This window comes from Salpingoeca rosetta, assembly GCF_000188695.1.
Source record: "Salpingoeca rosetta unplaced genomic scaffold supercont1.2, whole genome shotgun sequence".
Lineage (NCBI taxonomy): Eukaryota > Choanoflagellata > Craspedida > Salpingoecidae > Salpingoeca > Salpingoeca rosetta.
Window position 1 is genome coordinate 1,166,727 of NW_004754932.1, and position 16,574 is coordinate 1,183,300.

The 16,574-nt window shown below is 56.9% G+C and overlaps 6 protein-coding genes across 6 annotated transcripts in view; 3 read left to right on the forward strand and 3 right to left on the reverse strand.

Moving 5' to 3' along the window:
- Window positions 1-3,180, forward strand: part of PTSG_11647 (eukaryotic translation initiation factor 2 subunit 3) — a gene marked incomplete at both ends in the record, with an annotated part of 3,353 nt that extends 173 nt beyond the window's left edge. The window contains 8 exons of the mRNA XM_004998237.1: window positions 64-127; window positions 496-623; window positions 879-919; window positions 1,129-1,298; window positions 1,507-1,665; window positions 1,912-2,150; window positions 2,373-2,804; window positions 3,061-3,180. Of these exons, the coding sequence (XP_004998294.1) occupies window positions 64-127; window positions 496-623; window positions 879-919; window positions 1,129-1,298; window positions 1,507-1,665; window positions 1,912-2,150; window positions 2,373-2,804; window positions 3,061-3,180 (1,353 nt within the window). The remainder of the gene's footprint in view (window positions 1-63; window positions 128-495; window positions 624-878; window positions 920-1,128; window positions 1,299-1,506; window positions 1,666-1,911; window positions 2,151-2,372; window positions 2,805-3,060) is intronic.
- A 595-nt stretch (window positions 3,181-3,775) lies between these two features.
- On the forward strand, window positions 3,776-6,391 carry PTSG_11648 (uncharacterized protein; the record flags this gene model as incomplete). The annotated part of the gene is made up of 2 exons (XM_004998238.1): window positions 3,776-6,097; window positions 6,131-6,391. 2 exons carry the CDS (start codon window positions 3,776-3,778, stop codon window positions 6,389-6,391), a joined length of 2,583 nt encoding a protein of 860 aa, XP_004998295.1.
- A 156-nt stretch (window positions 6,392-6,547) lies between these two features.
- PTSG_00828 (uncharacterized protein) lies at window positions 6,548-8,514 on the reverse strand. The gene is made up of 5 exons (XM_004998239.1): window positions 8,436-8,514; window positions 7,925-8,290; window positions 7,627-7,758; window positions 7,203-7,353; window positions 6,548-6,930 (listed from the first exon to the last, which is right to left on the reverse strand). The coding sequence occupies exons 1-5, from the start codon at window positions 8,481-8,483 to the stop codon at window positions 6,773-6,775; spliced, it is 855 nt and encodes a 284-aa protein (XP_004998296.1). The 5' UTR covers window positions 8,484-8,514; the 3' UTR covers window positions 6,548-6,772.
- PTSG_00829 (uncharacterized protein) lies at window positions 8,446-10,439 on the forward strand. Its single transcript, XM_004998240.1, has 5 exons — window positions 8,446-8,569; window positions 8,808-8,880; window positions 9,051-9,140; window positions 9,455-9,771; window positions 10,054-10,439. Exons 1-5 carry the CDS (start codon window positions 8,555-8,557, stop codon window positions 10,324-10,326), a joined length of 768 nt encoding a protein of 255 aa, XP_004998297.1. The 5' UTR covers window positions 8,446-8,554; the 3' UTR covers window positions 10,327-10,439.
- PTSG_00830 (uncharacterized protein) lies at window positions 9,923-13,794 on the reverse strand. The gene is made up of 13 exons (XM_004998241.1): window positions 13,606-13,794; window positions 13,319-13,360; window positions 13,097-13,146; window positions 12,843-12,913; window positions 12,591-12,683; window positions 12,276-12,413; window positions 12,060-12,097; window positions 11,793-11,879; window positions 11,423-11,580; window positions 11,150-11,218; window positions 10,796-10,826; window positions 10,504-10,584; window positions 9,923-10,158 (listed from the first exon to the last, which is right to left on the reverse strand). The coding sequence occupies exons 1-12, from the start codon at window positions 13,675-13,677 to the stop codon at window positions 10,516-10,518; spliced, it is 918 nt and encodes a 305-aa protein (XP_004998298.1). The 5' UTR covers window positions 13,678-13,794; the 3' UTR covers window positions 9,923-10,158; window positions 10,504-10,515.
- A 1,203-nt stretch (window positions 13,795-14,997) lies between these two features.
- Window positions 14,998-16,574, reverse strand: part of PTSG_00831 (uncharacterized protein) — a 3,015-nt gene continuing 1,438 nt past the window's right edge. The window contains exons 2-5 of the mRNA XM_004998242.1: window positions 16,304-16,382; window positions 16,018-16,109; window positions 15,641-15,819; window positions 14,998-15,619 (exon numbers count right to left, since the gene is read on the reverse strand). Coding sequence (XP_004998299.1) covers window positions 15,151-15,619; window positions 15,641-15,819; window positions 16,018-16,109; window positions 16,304-16,382 — 819 coding nt within the window. The 3' untranslated portion in view covers window positions 14,998-15,150. The remainder of the gene's footprint in view (window positions 15,620-15,640; window positions 15,820-16,017; window positions 16,110-16,303; window positions 16,383-16,574) is intronic.

Genomic DNA, 16,574 nt, shown 5'->3' on the forward strand with positions numbered 1-16,574 from the left:
CTGTCTCTCTGCGTTTCCCAACGCCGCCGTTGCCTCCATGTGTTTCTCGGCCCCTCTCCACAGGATGCAACCAAGCTGAACCCCCTGTCCCCACAAATCATCAGCCGCCAAGCCACAATCAACATTGGTACGCGCTTCACTTTGACTCGGAAGGAGTCCCAGCCACACATGCACCAATCAAATCAACCCATCAACCATGTTTTCAAGACCACACAACCCACGCAACGTTCATACACCTCCTCCACAAGCACACACACACACACACGCACATGCGCGCACACGAGTCTGCGCGCCAATTGTGCGTCGCGCAAAGCACTGAATAATGCAAAGGCGCACAAGTCGTGTATGCCGCACACGTCCGTGTTCTCGAATTTCTCGCCACATATGCATGCATGCATTCATGCACACCACATACACACACACATACGCATGTTGCTTGATCTCTTGACTCACGTTCGTCGCCTCCTCTCCCTCCCTGTTCTCGATGTCACGCAGGCACCATCGGCCATGTCGCCCACGGCAAGTCCACGCTTGTGAAGGCCATCTCTGGCGTGCAGACAGTTCGATTCAAGAGCGAGTTGCGACGAAACATCACCATCAAGCTTGGTTACGCCAACGCCAAGGTGAGCCCCTCGCGCACCCACGTTCATGCTGTTTGCGCACCAGAACCCGGTGGTGTTTTGCAACATGCACCCACTCGGTTTGCTGAAGCAGCTTCCACGACTGTATGCAGCGTTGCCATGTGTCTCGTCGTGGATGGCGCACATATGTGTGCGCTGCATGCGTGCACGCATGCATTTGTTTCGCGTCCATATCCTCATGCTTGCGTCGCGTCTTTGTGTGCTGTACTTGCCCCTCGTGCTGCAACCTCGTTGTAGATCTACAGGTGCAGTGCGTGCCCTCCTCTTCTCAGATACAAGTGAGTTCCTTTCTGCAAAGACATGTCGGGAACTTGTTGTGTGGCAGTTGCGGCAGTGCCCTTTACGCATGCATGCATGCATGCGACCCTTTGATGAGTTCCGAGGTTGAAGCTCGTTCGCGGTGGCGGTGGTAGTGGTGACCGTCGTACCTACCTGATTTGCTCACCATGCATGTGCATGCGCACGCACCGTATTTGTCGCGCACCAGGTCCCAAGGCAGCTCACACCCTGATGTGTCCCGCTGCCCACGCCCCGGCTGCGAGGGTCACCTGCGGTTGCTTCGCCACGTGTCCTTTGTTGACTGCCCTGGTCACGATATCCTCATGGCCACCATGCTCAACGGCGCCGCCGTCATGGACGCCGCTCTCCTCCTCATTGGTGTGTGTATATTTGTCTTTTGTGTGTGTGTGTGATATGTGTGCATGTCGGTCTTTCGTGCGCGTGTATGTGAGTGGTGTGCGCGCGTGTGATTATGTGATGTGTGTGCACTGCTGCTGCCTTTTCTGCTGTGCTTTTGCTGCTGCTAGGGTTGCTGCTTGCGCTGTGCTGCGTCCAATGCTCACGTCCACTGTTCTTGACGACACAGCGGGCAACGAGTCCTGCCCCCAGCCCCAGACTGCGGAACACATTGCTGCCGTCGAGATTATGAAGCTCAAGGAGATTCTCGTCATCCAGAACAAGGTTGACCTCATCACCAAGGTCCAGGCAAAACAACAAAAGGAGGAGATCACAGCCTTCATCAAAGGTGCGTCGATCCGCATGGGCCATGCATGCGCGTGTAAATGCGTGCATGTGTGCTCGTGTGTGCATACATGTGTGTATCTCTCTGTGTTTGTACGTGTGTGCGCCGTTGCAGCGGTTTGCAGCTCGACTGTGTGTGTCGTGTCGTCTTGTTCTTGTCTGCGTCCTGACTCCGTTCGTGCCACGTGCTCCACTCCACATTCAACATTCAACATTCAACACTCAACTCTTTAACGCTCAACACCAACAGGTACGGTGGCGGAGGGCTCCCCCATCATCCCCATCTCGGCCCAGCTCAAGTACAACGTGGAGGCTGTGTGCGAGTACCTTGCTCGCTACATCCCCGTCCCCACGCGCGACTTCCTTTCCGACCCCCGCCTCATTGTCATCCGCTCCTTTGACGTGAACAAGCCCGGGTGTGAGGTCGATGACCTGCAGGGCGGCGTTGCCGGCGGCAGTATCCTCCACGGCATCCTCAAGCATGGACAGGTCCGACCCCCCTTGCACTGGTGGACCTGCTTTCAGTCATTTTCTGCTGCTGCTGCTGTTGTGTGTGTGTGCGTGTGTGTGTGTGTGCGTGTGTGCGTGTGTGTTATTTTGCGTTTTCCTGGTGGGTTTCCTTGCCTCACCTGAACTTGTGCATACTTCCACTTTCGTTTCTCTCTGCCTCTGTTTGTCTGTCTCTCTCGGTCTGTGTCTGTCCAACTACAGGAGATTGAGGTGCGCCCTGGTATTGTAACCAAGGACTCTGGCAACAAGTTCAAGTGCATGCCCATCAAGTCGCGGGTTGTGTCGCTCTTTGCCGAGCGCAACTCGCTGCAGTATGCTGTGCCTGGCGGCCTCATTGGCGTGGGCACGCTGATCGACCCCACGCTGTGCCGTGCAGACCGTCTTGTTGGTCAGGTCCTCGGCGGCGTTGGTGCTCTTCCTCCTGTCTACAGCGAGCTTGAGATCCACTACTTCCTGCTGCGCCGCCTCCTTGGTGTCAAGACGGAGGGCGACAAGAAGGCCGCCAAGGTCAGCAAGCTGGGCAAGGGCGAGGTGATTATGGTCAACATTGGCTCCCTGTCCACCGGCTGCCGTGTCCAGAGCGTCAAGGGCGATCTTGCCAAGGTCTCGCTCACACAGCCCGTCTGCACAGAGGTCAGTGGGTGAACCATCAAGACTGGTTGTCGAGGGGGGGGGGGGGGGAAGGGAGGAGAGCGATGTTGGTTTCTGTTCTGATGCCTGTTTCGTGCGTGTGCGTGTATGTGTGTGTGTGTGGAAGTTGGGGTTGTGGGTGGTGCCTAGTTGAGGTCTGGTGCGTGTTAATCAGTGTTGCGCAGTTTGACCTGATGCTAAGGTTTGTGATGCCACTCACCCTTTGCTGCTCGCTCTCTGATTGCATTGCTTGATGCAGCCTGGCGAGGCCATTGCACTCAGCCGCCGTATTGACAAGCACTGGCGCCTCATTGGCTGGGGCAAGATTGTCAAGGGCCGCGAGCTCAAGCTGCGGTACCGCGATGGCACCAGCGCGTAATGCGTCTGCCATTGCACTGATGCATCTTGCATCGCCGCTGTGCCTGCGGCCTCTTATGGCTGCACTTCTTTTCCTTCCCCGATCTCCCCAATCGTTTCTTTTCTTTCTCCTCCCCTTTGCCCTTTCCCTCTTCCCTTCTTCCCTTCTTCCCTTGCTCGCGTTTCTGTCTTCCTTCCTTCCTCCTTGCCCTGGCCTTAATTCCTCTGTTCTGGCCTGTTTTGCTTGGACAGGCGCGAGCGTCGTCAGTGTGCGTTGCTCATATGCTCCTCGCTCGCTTGTGTCTTCTGTTTCGTCCCATTTCCCTCTCACCTCAGCTTTCCCGTTGCCTCAGTGGTGTTAATTGGACACGTTATGTTTGTGTGAGGTGTATTTCGTGTGCTGTGCCAGGTGAGCGCTCACGTGTGCGAGAACGTGTGCTTGTGTTGCGTATTAGCCAGCTCGTTGTACGCTTTTGCTTGGTGCGCTTCTTGGCTGGCCCCGATGGTGCATGTGTAGCGTGCCGCTTTGCTGCCCATCCAAGAAGCAATTGTTGTGTTTGATGTGCTGTGATGTGGCTGTTGACATGCTCGCTGTTCGATCATGATTACAAAGAGAAATGTCCAAAGGCCACTCGATCCTCCGCGACACCGCCTCCGTCGCGGAGTGGAGCGACGACATCAAGGAGCAGGTGAAGCAGAAGATCATCACGACAGGCAGCGCAGGCCTGCCCAGCAGGGGCGACGACAACAGCGGCGGCGACGCTGGCGGCGACGGGCCACTCGCCAGAACCACCATCGACGATCTCCCGGCAGAAAAGATCACGGATGCGCTGTACACGCTGGACAGGCAGGCGGCGGCGGGCGCCACCGGGCTCACGCCCGCGACCCTGGCGCAGCTGCACGAGCACGGAGCATCCCTGCCGAAGCTGGTCAACGCGCTATATCATGGCAAGTTTCGGAAGCGCATGCCACTCCTCATGGGTGGACGCGTGGTGCCGCTGACGAAGAGCAATGGCGGCATCCGACCTGTGGTCCCCATGGACAGCATCGCCAAGCTCCTGGAGAAGACGGTCTTCAGCGCGCACAAGGCCGAGATCGCCGACGCCCTATGCCCGCACCAACTCGGCGTCGGCATCCCCGCCGGCACAGAGTGCATCGTGCATGGCCTGCGTGAGTACCTGCGGGCCCACCGGGACCACGTGGCGCAGGCGCTCGACATCTCCAACGCCTTTGGCGCAGTGACGCGACGCTCAATCTACGACGCCATCAGCCGCCGCTTCCCGAGCCTCGCACATTGCTTCCTGGCGACGTACGGCCAGGCACCGGTCGTCGTCACGCCGGGTGGCGACACCCTCCACATGCGCGATGGCATCGCGCAGGGCGGTCCGCTCTCACCGGCGTATTTTGCCCTCGCCACGATCCACGCGCTGAAGGAAACCGACAAGGCCCACCCCACGGTCACCGTCGTCGCGTACCTTGATGACACCTACATCGTTGGCCCGCGCGATGACGTCAAGGCGGCCGCGGAGCGGCTCGACATGGAGATCCGCCGGACGGGGCTGAAGATCAATGAAGACAAGACGGTCGTCATCCCCTACGGCGACCAGACCGCGAAAGTGCTGGGCGTCCCCCTCTTCGGGCCATACGAGGCATCCCACCTCGACGAGACACGGAGGGCTCTCGACCTGGCGAGCGCCCACTTGCCGGCGCAACTGGTCTTCCAGTTCCTTCGGTACTGCATTACGACCAAGTCCGGCTACTTCATGCGCACGACCCGTCGGTCGAAGGAGCACTGCGAAGCGCTCGACGACATTATCGCGGAGCAGCTTCGGCGCATGATGGGCGCCTTCAAGCCCCTGTCATCGCGGGCCCTGACGCGGGCACGACGACCCATCAAACAAGGAGGCCTTGGGCTACGGAGGCAGACAAGCGTCGCCCCCGCCGCCTTCCTCGGCTCCGTCTGCAGCTTCAGCAAGAGCCCTCACCACCCTTTCCAAGCATACACCACGCCGGGCGCCGAATTGGAGGCGGAGATAGCGCAAGCCATCGCGGATCTGCACCTCGGCGACGACGGCCCCCGTGACACGAGGGACGTTCTAAACCACGACGCTCGCAGCTTGCAGCAGTTCCTGACCCAGATCATGGACAGGAAGACGGGCTGGGACGAGAACCCACGCAACCGAGCCATTCAACGAGGAGCCAGCCTGCACGGCGGCTACGAGTGGCTCCTGGCCCTGCCCAGCTGCAAGGACCTACGGATGTCGGACAAGGTGTTTCGGTTTGCTCTGAGCCAGCGGATTCGGACACCTTGCTCCGAGTCGCGTGCATCAGGCAGCTGCTACTGCTGCGGGCGCGAGATGAAGCTGGACCACGCAGAAGTCTGCGACTCCACAAGAACGGGCCGGCACGACTACATGCAGAACGCCATTGCCCGGGCCTTCATGCAGCTCAACCGCCGCGCGACACAAGAGCCCTCCGGCTTCCCAGGCGCAGGCGGCAAGCGCGGTGACATCCTCAGCTTCGACAAGTCTGGCGATTACACCGTGTTTGACCTCGTGTTTGCCGCCCCCGCGGCCAGCTCGTACCAACCACAGGCCGCCAAAGTCAACCTCTACGCGGCGTCGCAGGCGGAACAACGCAAGATCAAGAAGTACCAGGCCATCCTACGCGACCAGGGCGACTTCAAATTTGTGCCGATTGCGATCGAGGCCGGCTCGGGCGCCTGGGGCTCGAAGTTCCGGAAGTTCTTCAGCAGCGACCTTATGTCCACGACGGACCCACAAACACCACCACACGTGCGCACTTTTACCTCCATGCACAGCAGCACGTACTGGCGGCAAGTGTTGTCCATCGCGAGATGCAAGGCTGAGTGCTACGCGAACCTCCGGTGCATCGGCCAGATGCCTCACGACAAGCGGGGCAAAAACCAGCCGGGCTCGGTCCGGGCGGGAGACACACACACTCCCCGCCAGAGCACCCAGACGGTACAACGAGCGCGCGCTCAAGCCCAGCGCAACCACCAACAGGGCAAGCGCACCCGCAAGCGCAAGCATCCGCAGACCACACCCCCCGGCCACAGCGGCCAGCGCAGCAATGACAGCAACAACGGCACTGCTGCCACCGCCGCTGCCACCGCCACCACCGACAACGATGAGGGACAGCCACGCAGCGCCCCAGTGACCTCACGAAGCCCGGGTGGCCCGGCCGCAACAGAGCCCCCTGCAACTGTCTAAGCGACAGTCGCAGCACTACACATGAGCCTCGCACCGAGGCACTTGGTTTCTATCTATCTATCTATTGATTCACTTTTCTTTCTGTCTATGAGGCGCGTGCTCTCACACACATTCGCCCATACGCACCGCTGCCCTTTGTTTTGCCGCAATTGCCTTCCCCATCTTTGAGCGCTGGGAGCAGTGTAAGATTTCAGCGAGTTTTCCCCAATAAACACACACTACATACACACAGCATCAGCATGGCAATAGAAGCAATGGAGGCAAAATACATACAGAACGATTCCGGTGTGCGCGGTTGATGCGTCAGTGCGAACCACGCACAGGTGAAAAGAACGAGTGAGTGAGGCAAGCAGGGTATGGGTGTGGGACGGCATCGACCCATCACGACGCGTGCGGGTGGTGTTGCAATGCCAGCTCGAGTGCATGTGCGACGTGTGCTGGCGTTGGCTTTTCAGCAACAAACACAGGCGCTCGCGTAATCTCTGCCGCTGTTGTTGGCCCAATAGTGACCATCCTTGCCAGCGCGCTATTCGCAGCATCTAAACACCATTACGATTGTGATGTTTGTGAGTGTGCGTGTGAGAGAGTGTGTGCGTGTGAGTGTGCGTGTGAGAGAGAGAGAGAGTGTGTGTGTGTGTGTGTGTGAGTGTGTCTGTCTGTGTGCCTGTGTCTGTTTGTCTGTATGTCTGTGTGTGTGTGTGAGTGTGTGTGTGTGAGTGTGTGTGTGTGTCTGTCTGTCTGTGTCTGTCTGTCTGTTGTAGGGTACACTGGCAAACCACCCTGTTGAACGAGTCAGGCAACACGCGCCCACCTGTTGAAAGAAGCGCGTTGACCCTGCGGGCGACAGATGGGCTGAAGATGACGAGGATTGGTGATGGGCAGTCCTGCAGCAGCTGTTGGACGTGTGTGATGGCTTCATCTTTGATGACAGACGAGTAACACACCACCTCGTGCAAGGGGATCTGTAGCATGAGTCAGGCACACAGGGCTTGAGTATTCGAGACAGAGAGAGAGAGAGAGAGTATGTGTGTTTGTGCATGTGTGTGCATGCATGTGTGTGCATGTGTCTGCATGTGTTTGTATGCATGTGCGTGCATGTGTGTGCGTGCATGTGTCTGCATGTGCTTGTTACGTGACGCTTCTTTCACACACACACACACACACACACACACACACACACACACACACACACACACACACACACACACACTCTTCCGCTCCATGGACTGACGTACGCTGTGTGCTTGAAGGAGGGTGGGTAATTCCGGTCGGTGAGGGTCGCCGCAGAGGAAGATGTACGATGAGCACGGCACCTCGGATACCAACCGCTCACCGAGCTCCTTGGCTTTGTTGGCGACAATCGCCACCTGATACAACGTGTGGGTGTGAGCAACACGGGCGCGAGGAACAAGGGTGTGTTGGAAGCTGACTCAGTCCACACACACACACACACACACACACACACACACACACACACACACACACACACACACACACACACACACACACACACACACACACACACACACACACCTTGAGCTGAAGCGCATGAGCTGCTGCTGTGGCTGTCTTGTCACCAACAAAGAAGCCTGGTTTGTCCTTGATGAGCTGTCGAGCAGCAGGGCTTAGCGCGGATGTTGCTGCTGTGATGGCGTTGCTGCTGGTGATAATGATGCCCGCGTTGGGTAATGTGTGCAACAACTCCAGTAGTTGTCTGTCCACAGCCTCGCCTTTGGTGTGCTCGACCTGGAGCACAGGCACAAACTGTAACCTGGCGGAGGAGCTGCGTTCATCACTGGAGGAGCTGCCGTCATCTTTGCTGCAACCGTCATCTTTGCCACTGTTGTCCTGCGCCTCGTCCTTTGCTGTTTGGTCGCCAGCCAGCACAGGTGCCAACGCCTGCGCGGGATGGAGTAGAGGGTGAGTGGCATGAATGGGTGAAGAAGCAACACTTGCAAAGAAGCCGCGCTGCCGATACGTCGTAACACAGCACACAACACAATGCAGCGCACACAGTGCAACACACAGCACAGCCCATGCTCACCTGCTTGTATCGGCTGTCCTCCTCCTTCAACACCACAACAAACGCCATTGCGCCAAAATTCCTTTTGAAAAGGAAAGAGGACACGACAACGAGCACATGCACACACGCACCAACCAACCATGCGCATCAACCGAGTACGTGTGTGAGTGTGTGTGAGTGTGTGTGTGTGTGCGTGTGTGTGAGTGTGTGTGAGTGTGTGTGTGTGTGTCTGCCTGTGTGCGTGGTCCCCTCTCTCGTGTTCTGCTCTCTTCCTTTGGCCTGTTGCCTGCAAGAGAGGAGTCACGCTCCGTCTCATGCTCCGTCTCACGCTCCGTCTCACGCTCCGTCTCACGCTCCGTCTCACTCTGTGTGCATGTGGGTTTGTTGGGGTAGACGAAGAAGGCCAAGAAGGTCTTGGCCGTGTACCAGAGCGCGTTTGGCTTCCACGAACCGTACCAAGTGATTGGTGAGCTCAACCACAAGCACTGTCAGCAGCACAAACATGCAAACATGCACACACACGCGCATGGGCTTGTACAGTTTGTGTGCTCGTGCATACACAGTTACATGTTTGGTGGCTGCTCCCTCACGTGGATTCTTCATGCGCTTCCTGCTCCTGTTGCTATGATGCCGCAGTGGATGGAACGTTCGCGCAGGCAGCCCTGCGAGTGAAAGTGCACATTGCCGAGCAGCTACCACGATACCTTGCCTCGACCGTACAGCTATGTAAGCCATGTGCGTGTGTGTGTGTGTGCGTGCGTGCGTGTGTGTGTGTGTGTGTGGTGGTGGAGTAGCTGTATGTCATCTTGCTCTGCTCTTCTGAATCATGTGTTTGTTGCTGATTTGCTCACCAACACACACACACACACACACACACACACACACACACACACACACACACTCGCGTATACACACTCTCGCACGCACACGCATACACGCACGCACGCATACACGCACGCACGCACGCACACACACACACACTCGCGTATACACACACTTGCACGCACACGCATAACGCGCGCGCGCACGCTTCATGGCAGTGACGACACGCTGCTTGATTAGTGAGCTTGACACACTGGCTGCTGCGTTGAAGGACCGTGATCAGTTTCTTGGTCCAAAGCTCGTACTTCGCCGCTTTCAGAACCGCCACTGCGGCCACGCAAAAGGATGCAGTGCTGCCGCTTGCCTGAAGGATATGGTGGGCGACAGCAACAAGCACCGCTACGTGATTGCGACGCAGGACCCGCAGGTGATGCAGCAGTTCAAACACGTCGCCGGCGTGCCCATCATCACCATCAATGGCGGCCGGCTCTTTCTCATGCGACCGAGCCCCGCAACACAGGAACACTTGCAACAGGTGCGTGTTGTGAAGTGTGTAAGTGTGTGTGTGTGTGTTTGTGTTTGTGTTGTGTGTGTGTGTGCACGAGATGCGATATGCGCACACACTCTCTCGCTCCCTCGCTCCCTGTCCCCCTCTGCGCCTCCTTTCTCGTGCTTGTTGAAGTCGATGAGCGTTCAGGTTCGTGTATGAATGCATCCTCAACACCACAATACCACAAATCACCACCATAACAACAACCACACGACAACACAACAACACAACACCAAACAACAAATACACCCCACGCGTGCTGAGCAGAAGTCTGAGGAGAAGCTTGGGGTTGAGTCGCACGAGGAGAAGCTGCTTCGCAAGCTCAACGCAGTGTTGCAGCGGCAGAAGCAGGCGTCCGCGTCGGCGTCCGCGCTGCTCAGCAACAAGAAGAAGCGAAAAAAGAAGAAGAAGAGCAAGAAGGGTACGGGCACAACACAAAGCAGCAGCAGCAGCAGCAGCAGCAGCAGCAGCAGCAGCGGTGGCGGGGGTGACACATCGGCGAAACAGAAGAAGAAGAACAAGAAGAAGACAGGAAAGTGAGAAAGGCAGAATGTGAATCGTGGTGTGGTGGTGGTGCATGTATGCGTGCGTGTGTGCGTGCGGTTGAAATGCCGTAATCAACGCCCAAAGTAAACCCTAACTCTCGAGTCCACAATCAACGCGCAGCGACACAGACAAACAGACACACACACACACACGCGAGCGAGCGCAACGTACGAGGCTGTGCGTTCAGTCAGCCTGGCGCGGGGAGACCTCAAACTTGCTGGTGTAGTCGTACTCAATGTTGGGGATGACAGACTGGGCACAGGGCACAAAGGGGCAGCATTTGAGGTTGGGGTTTCGTTGGTGAGCATGTGAGATGCATGAACGGCAGAAATCAGGAAGCGGCAGGGCGCATAAGCAAAGGGGCGCTGCGAGAAGAACAACTCACCCAACACAGACACACACACACACACACAGACACACACACACACACACACACACACACACACACACGTGCGGGCCGCACCTGGATGAACTTGAGGAAGATGACCATGTAGCTGCAATGGCACAGCACAGCACAGCATGGTGTGGTGTGGCGTCGCATGGTCAGAGCGCGGGGAAGGGTTAGTGGCATGTGCACATGTGTGTGAGCGTTCCCTGGACGCAATCGAGCCCACTTGACGCTGACGCGTACACAATGAAAAGAAATGCACACGACAGGGACGAGTGGGGCCGGGGAGGGCAGAAGCTACAGGGAACCACAGCAAGCCACTGTCTAAACCACCACGCAACTCAAGCAAGCACTGCATGCGCACAGATGCGGCCGAGAGGGGAAGCAGTGCGAGGGCAGATGTCATCAGCACGGTACAGATTGACGTACAACTTTGCGCTGACGGCGCCCTGGTCGCCAACAAGAAGCTCCACGGTGTTCTTCATGCCCTCAGCGTGCCTTTGATTCGTGCGAAAACGAGGAGAATGAGGCGGGGACGGATGTGGTGGACGAGCGGGCCGGTATCACAAAAGGAGCGCAGTGGGCAGCTCTTGGTTGTGATACAAATACACACACATGAACACAGACACACACACACACAGATACACACTCTACCCCACGTCAGTCCACACCACTCCACACATCACCCCCGAGGCAACGCACTTGCAGGGGTGGATGGAGGCGCAGTGGTAGCCGAGGTGCGGGTGTCGCTCGAAGGTGACGGTCTTGTCGACGTGCTCGGGGCTGAAGTCCGCCTTCCACGCGTCGCCCTGCAGCGGCTTGCCGTCGGGATCGTAGCCAAACAGCCACACGCGCGGCGTCTTGGCCGCGGTGATGTGGACACGAGGGGTGGCGAGGGCGGAGAGGGTGTGAGTGTGAAAGTGAGGGTGTGGAGAGAGGATGGGTGGAACTTGGTTTAGATGATGAGATGGAAAGTAAGAAGCGATTGGGTGAGAGAAAAGTAGCCAAATGAGTGCACATCATGTCGTGGGAGCGTGCTGGCTGGTGATGTACAACAACCGCATGCCCACACCGAGTAGTGTGCGTCGTAGTGGATGCTGATGTCATAGGAGCGGAGTTTCTTGATGTTGTCGGCATCGCCAGACGGGTCAAGCGCAGCCTGAGCAGAGAAGACGCGAAGACACAAGTGCACAGATGGCGGAAATGCGAGGGGTTGGTGGTGGTGGTAGCGGTGGTGACCGTGCTGGCGACGACAAAAGAAACAGGCGAGACACGTGATGAAGAAGGCCTGCAAAGCATCTGTACACGCACGTGCGCGCGCATATATTGTGCATCTCACCTCGTCGTCGTCTTCCACGGCGTCCTTGTAATATGCGCCTGTACAACAGCAGCAGCAACAGCAGCAACAGCAGCAGCAGCAGCAGCAGGGATGGGTGACGCGTCAGGCGTTGCAATGCAACATTGGACAACGATTTCGCAACACACACACGCTGCTACCTCACCACACATTCACACACCAAACGCAGCCACAGCTGCCCCTCCCTTGACTGTTCACCTTCGAGGTCGTCGTCATCGTCGAGGGTGGGCACATCGTCGAGATCCGCCTCCGCTGCATCGTCGTCCAGCTCCTCCTGCGCCTTTACCGGCACGTCGTCCTCAAGGTCGGGCACAACCCCGCACGCCTCCGGTGCCCCTGCATGCACGCATACATGTGTATGTGTATGTGTGTATGTGTGTGTGTGAAAAGTGGGATGGCGGTACACGATTCGCAGATGTGGGCGCGTCAATGCACACGTACGCTCGTGCAGAAGGAGTGTAAAAGAGCAGCAGAACAACAGTGCAAGGCGCGGCGATGTGGCTTGTGACGCACCGACAAGACTGGTCTGCACCCAGCCGTCATCGTCGTCATCCAGCTTCAGCTCGTCAAGCTGGATTTCACGTTCCTCGCGCGGGAAGCACGGCACTGCACAAGCAGGCAAGGTGAAGGCAATGAGAACGGGTGATATTGTGTGTGTGTGTGTGTGTGTGTGTGTGCGTGTGTGTGTGTGGTTGCATGCGTGTGACTCGTTGCAGCGAGGGGCACGACGTTGGCATTTACATGCAGACGTAACATGGGTGCTACCGTTCTTGCTGATGAGAAACTGCTTGTCATCTGGCAGGTGTGACCGCTTGTTCTCAGCCAATCCCGCGGCCCTGTGTGTGTGTGTGTGTGTGTGTGTGTGTGTGTGTGTGTGTGTGTGTGTGTGTGTGCCACAGACGATGAGTCAAAGCCACCAAACGCGTTGCTCAGGGATTGTGTGTGTGAGCCACGAAACAATGGGTTCGATCAGAGCAAAGGTGAGAAGCGGCATCTCAAGCGGTGCAATGCGCACGCACCAGGACCACGATGGAAAGTTGGCGACAAGGAAGTCCCCGGCCTCAACAAACTGCCAACATCATCGAGAGGTGCAATTGTAGTTGATTACACGCGTGGTGAGTGATTGAAGGAGACGGCTGGAGAAACAACAACATCGCCCCTGTTGTCCAAGGACATAACAATAGCACCACAACATGCTCACGCACAAAATGCACACCATACACACAATGCACACAACGCACCTCCTTGGCTGTGAGCTTGCCCGTCTTGGAAAAGTTGGAGTCCTGCCAAGTGCCATCGCAGCAATAGGCGGGAATAGCATCAGTTGGTGCAACGTACAAAGAGAAACACTGAGAAACGGAGAGATGGGCAGACAAAGTGAAGTGTCCATACGAACACACAACCCACAATTCAAAACACCCAAACCAAACCAAACAAACAAACACAAACGAGCCTCTTGAAACAAACACCACATCCACCACACACACACGTCAAGACAATGCGCTTGAGGGGGGGGGCAAAGGCGTACCGTGATGCCCTTTTGCAAGGAGTCCAGGGTCAGCATGACCTTCTGGGTGATCTTGGTGCGAAGCTGAGACATGACGCTGCAGTGGTGTCCACGAAGTCAAGGAAGACAAACAAGGAGGAGGAGGAAGGAGGAAGGAAGAGTGGAGTGGAGGACAACAAGGCACACAACACCACAAAAAGGCGTCAAGACAGGACACCAACTGGCGATGGGTGGCGGTGGTGTTGAGACGGATCGGCGGAGTCGGACGATTGGCGCTGAGACAAGCGCACCGTATGTGCTGTGCTGCGTGCCTTGGTGTTGCTTTTGTTGCATGTCAAGCAGGGACAAGAAGGCATGTCGGTTGTGGTGCTGGAAGCTGTGTCGGCGAAACAGGAAAAGGCAGCCAACCCCAGAAGAGATTGCGCGCGCTGAAGCAGAGATGGAGATGGCGCCGCTCATGGCAAACACTGAGCGCGAACAGCGACTGTAAGCACTGGCATGCAATGCTGCAGGGATGCTTTGTGTGCGTATGTGTGTGCGTGTGTGTGTGCGTGTGTGTGCGTTGGTGTGTGTAGGGATGCTGTGTGTATTTCTTCTGTGTGTGCGCACCATGTGCTCCCATGCGTGCTATGATTGATTGCGTTCATGTGCTTATGTGCACCCAGGCGTGCTATGATTGATTGCGTTCATGTGCTTGTGTGCACCCATGTGTGCTCGTGATTGCGTTCCTGTGTGCACTTGACACCTAACCATGCGCCCGTCCTGACACCACACCGTAACATCGAACACAAAACCAATTATTTAGACGAGAGTATGAGGAAGCGAAACGACGATCGCTACAACGAGTGCAACGCTATGGCAGCCAGACAGGCGGCAACAGCTCTTCACGCTCAACACGCAAGCTCAAGCTGCCAAGAGTACCACTGCCATGGCGGAAGAAAAGCAAGGACAAGACAGACAAGAAAGACAACAAAAAGAACAAGGACAAGAAGAAGAAGGACAAGAAGAGCAAACAGTCAGGCAGAAGGAGATGACTGGGCCCTCCTTTCGTGGCACCATCATTACCTCACAAACCCCACCCCACCCCCCTTCTTTTCCGATGCCATCTGCCGAGCATGAGCGTGATTTCCTTCCCCCAACGCGTTCATGCTGCTTCCCTGTAACCCTCTTCTTCCCTGTCTCTTCCCTTCTCTGCCTCGTTTGTACTCTGGCTAATCGTGCTTTAGTTGTTGTATGTAATTAACACATAACAAACCTCGAGTAGCAAAGGCACAAGACAACGCACCACCACCACAACCACCATCGTACCTACAACTACGCATAACCCATGCTGGGCGAGGGCTCACTCAAAGCCCAGTTCAAAGCCCAGTTCATACACCTCACCACGCACCAAACGACCAGCCAACCAACCAACCCCCCCCCCCCCCAATCCAACCACAAGCCAGCGATAACGGCTACACGAAAAGAGCGACACAACTCCAAAAAGGTAACCCAAACTGCAAACAGGGCCCGCTGCTGCAGCCACAACAAGTGCGCTACTTCAAACCACACGCTCGACCACTGTGATCACGGTGTTGGTGGGGGTGGTGGTGTTGGTGGTGTTGGCTTCAGTGGTGGTCGTCGCAGCGCCGCTGGCTTTGGCGGCTTGGCTGGTTTTGACGACGACAGAGCAGCTGGTTTCGCTGGTGGTGGTGGTTTGTGTGCTGGCGGTGGTGGTTTGTGTGCTGCTGCTGGTGGCGGTTTGTGTGCTGGTGGCGGTGGTTTGTGTGCTGGTGGTGGTGGTGGAGTGATGGCAGCCTTTGGCCTTGGCTTCGATGGCGGCGGCGGCGGTAGCGATGTGACGGCTGATTGGTCGTTCTGCAGACCTGCCTGGTGTTGCAATGATGACGACGGTGTGGTTGTCGATGCTGCTGTTGATGCTGTTGGCAGTGGCGGTCGAATCGCTGTCTTGCGCTGAGCTGGCAGTGGCGATGATGATGATGATGATGGTGGTGGTGGTGGCGATGGCTGTGGTTTGTGCGCTGGCGGTGGTGGCCTGTGTGCTGGCGGTGGTGGCCTGTGTGCTGGTGGTGGTTGTGGCTTTGATGTTGGCGGGGGTGGTGGTGGTGGTGGGGACACAAGTCCCGGCTTTGCCGTTGATGGCGGGGCCGGGGGACGCAGTGCCACTGCTGATGATGACGACGACGATGATGACGAGGCGAGAACATCGGAAGTGGACGACAGAAGGGCAGCGCGCTGGTAGTGATCATGGTGGTGGTGGTGGTGGTGGTGGTGGTGGTGGAGGTGGAGGTGATCATAGTGATAGTGATCATAGTGGTGGTGGTGGTGAACTGCAAGTGAGATATTGCAACAACAACAACAACTCAAACAACAACAACTACTACTACTACTTAAACAACAACAACAGCACCATATGGGCGCTGCGGTGCTCACCTGCACGCCCTCTGGCCCGGATATGTCTTCCTTGTTCAGCCGGTGTTGCGGGTTGTTCATGTTGAGGTTCGCTTGCTCGGCAAGGCGCGACGCTGCAGAGTTTGAGCAGTGTGGGGATGTAGGTGTCGTGATAACGCGTCATGTGTGTGCACGAGCTTGGAGATTGAGTGGGCTGAGCGCACGGCACGGCATTCACACACACACACACACACACACACACACACACACACACACACACACACACACACACACACACACACACACACACACACACACACACACACACCTGCGTCGACAGCCGAGGACATGTCGAGGTCTGTGGACGAGACCACCTCACGCAGGAGCAGCGGATACTTGAGCACGCGCTGTCGGTCATGGAACAACAGGTACAGTGGTGATGAGGATGGTCAGGCGATGGCACCACCGTGAAACCGGTCACGTGCCGTAGTGGACAGGCACACACACACACACACACACACACACACACACACACACACACACACACACACACACACACACACACACACACACACACACACACACACACACACACACGT

What these genes read in the sequence shown, in the direction of transcription:
- PTSG_00829 (XM_004998240.1), top strand. An exon ending in CGAACCGTACCAAGTGATTG is followed by an intron (nt 8,881 to 9,050) that starts GTGAGCTCAACC and finishes ATGATGCCGCAG; the next exon opens with TGGATGGAACGTTCGCGCAG. An exon ending in TGCCTCGACCGTACAGCTAT is followed by an intron (nt 9,141 to 9,454) that starts GTAAGCCATGTG and finishes GCTTCATGGCAG; the next exon opens with TGACGACACGCTGCTTGATT.
- PTSG_00830 (XM_004998241.1), bottom strand. Translation starts at nt 13,677, where the DNA reads ATGTCTCAGCTTCGCACCAAGATCACCCAGAAGGTCATGCTGACCCTG. An exon ending in GCAAGCTCACAGCCAAGGAG is followed by an intron (nt 13,147 to 13,318) that starts GTGCGTTGTGTG and finishes TGATGTTGGCAG; the next exon opens with TTTGTTGAGGCCGGGGACTT. An exon ending in GCCTCCATCCACCCCTGCAA is followed by an intron (nt 11,219 to 11,422) that starts GTGCGTTGCCTC and finishes CACGAATCAAAG; the next exon opens with GCACGCTGAGGGCATGAAGA.
- PTSG_00828 (XM_004998239.1), bottom strand. Translation starts at nt 8,483, where the DNA reads ATGGCGTTTGTTGTGGTGTTGAAGGAGGAGGACAGCCGATACAAGCAG. An exon ending in CTCATGCGCTTCAGCTCAAG is followed by an intron (nt 7,759 to 7,924) that starts GTGTGTGTGTGT and finishes ACGTTGTATCAG; the next exon opens with GTGGCGATTGTCGCCAACAA. An exon ending in CAACGCGCTTCTTTCAACAG is followed by an intron (nt 6,931 to 7,202) that starts GTGGGCGCGTGT and finishes AATGGTGTTTAG; the next exon opens with ATGCTGCGAATAGCGCGCTG.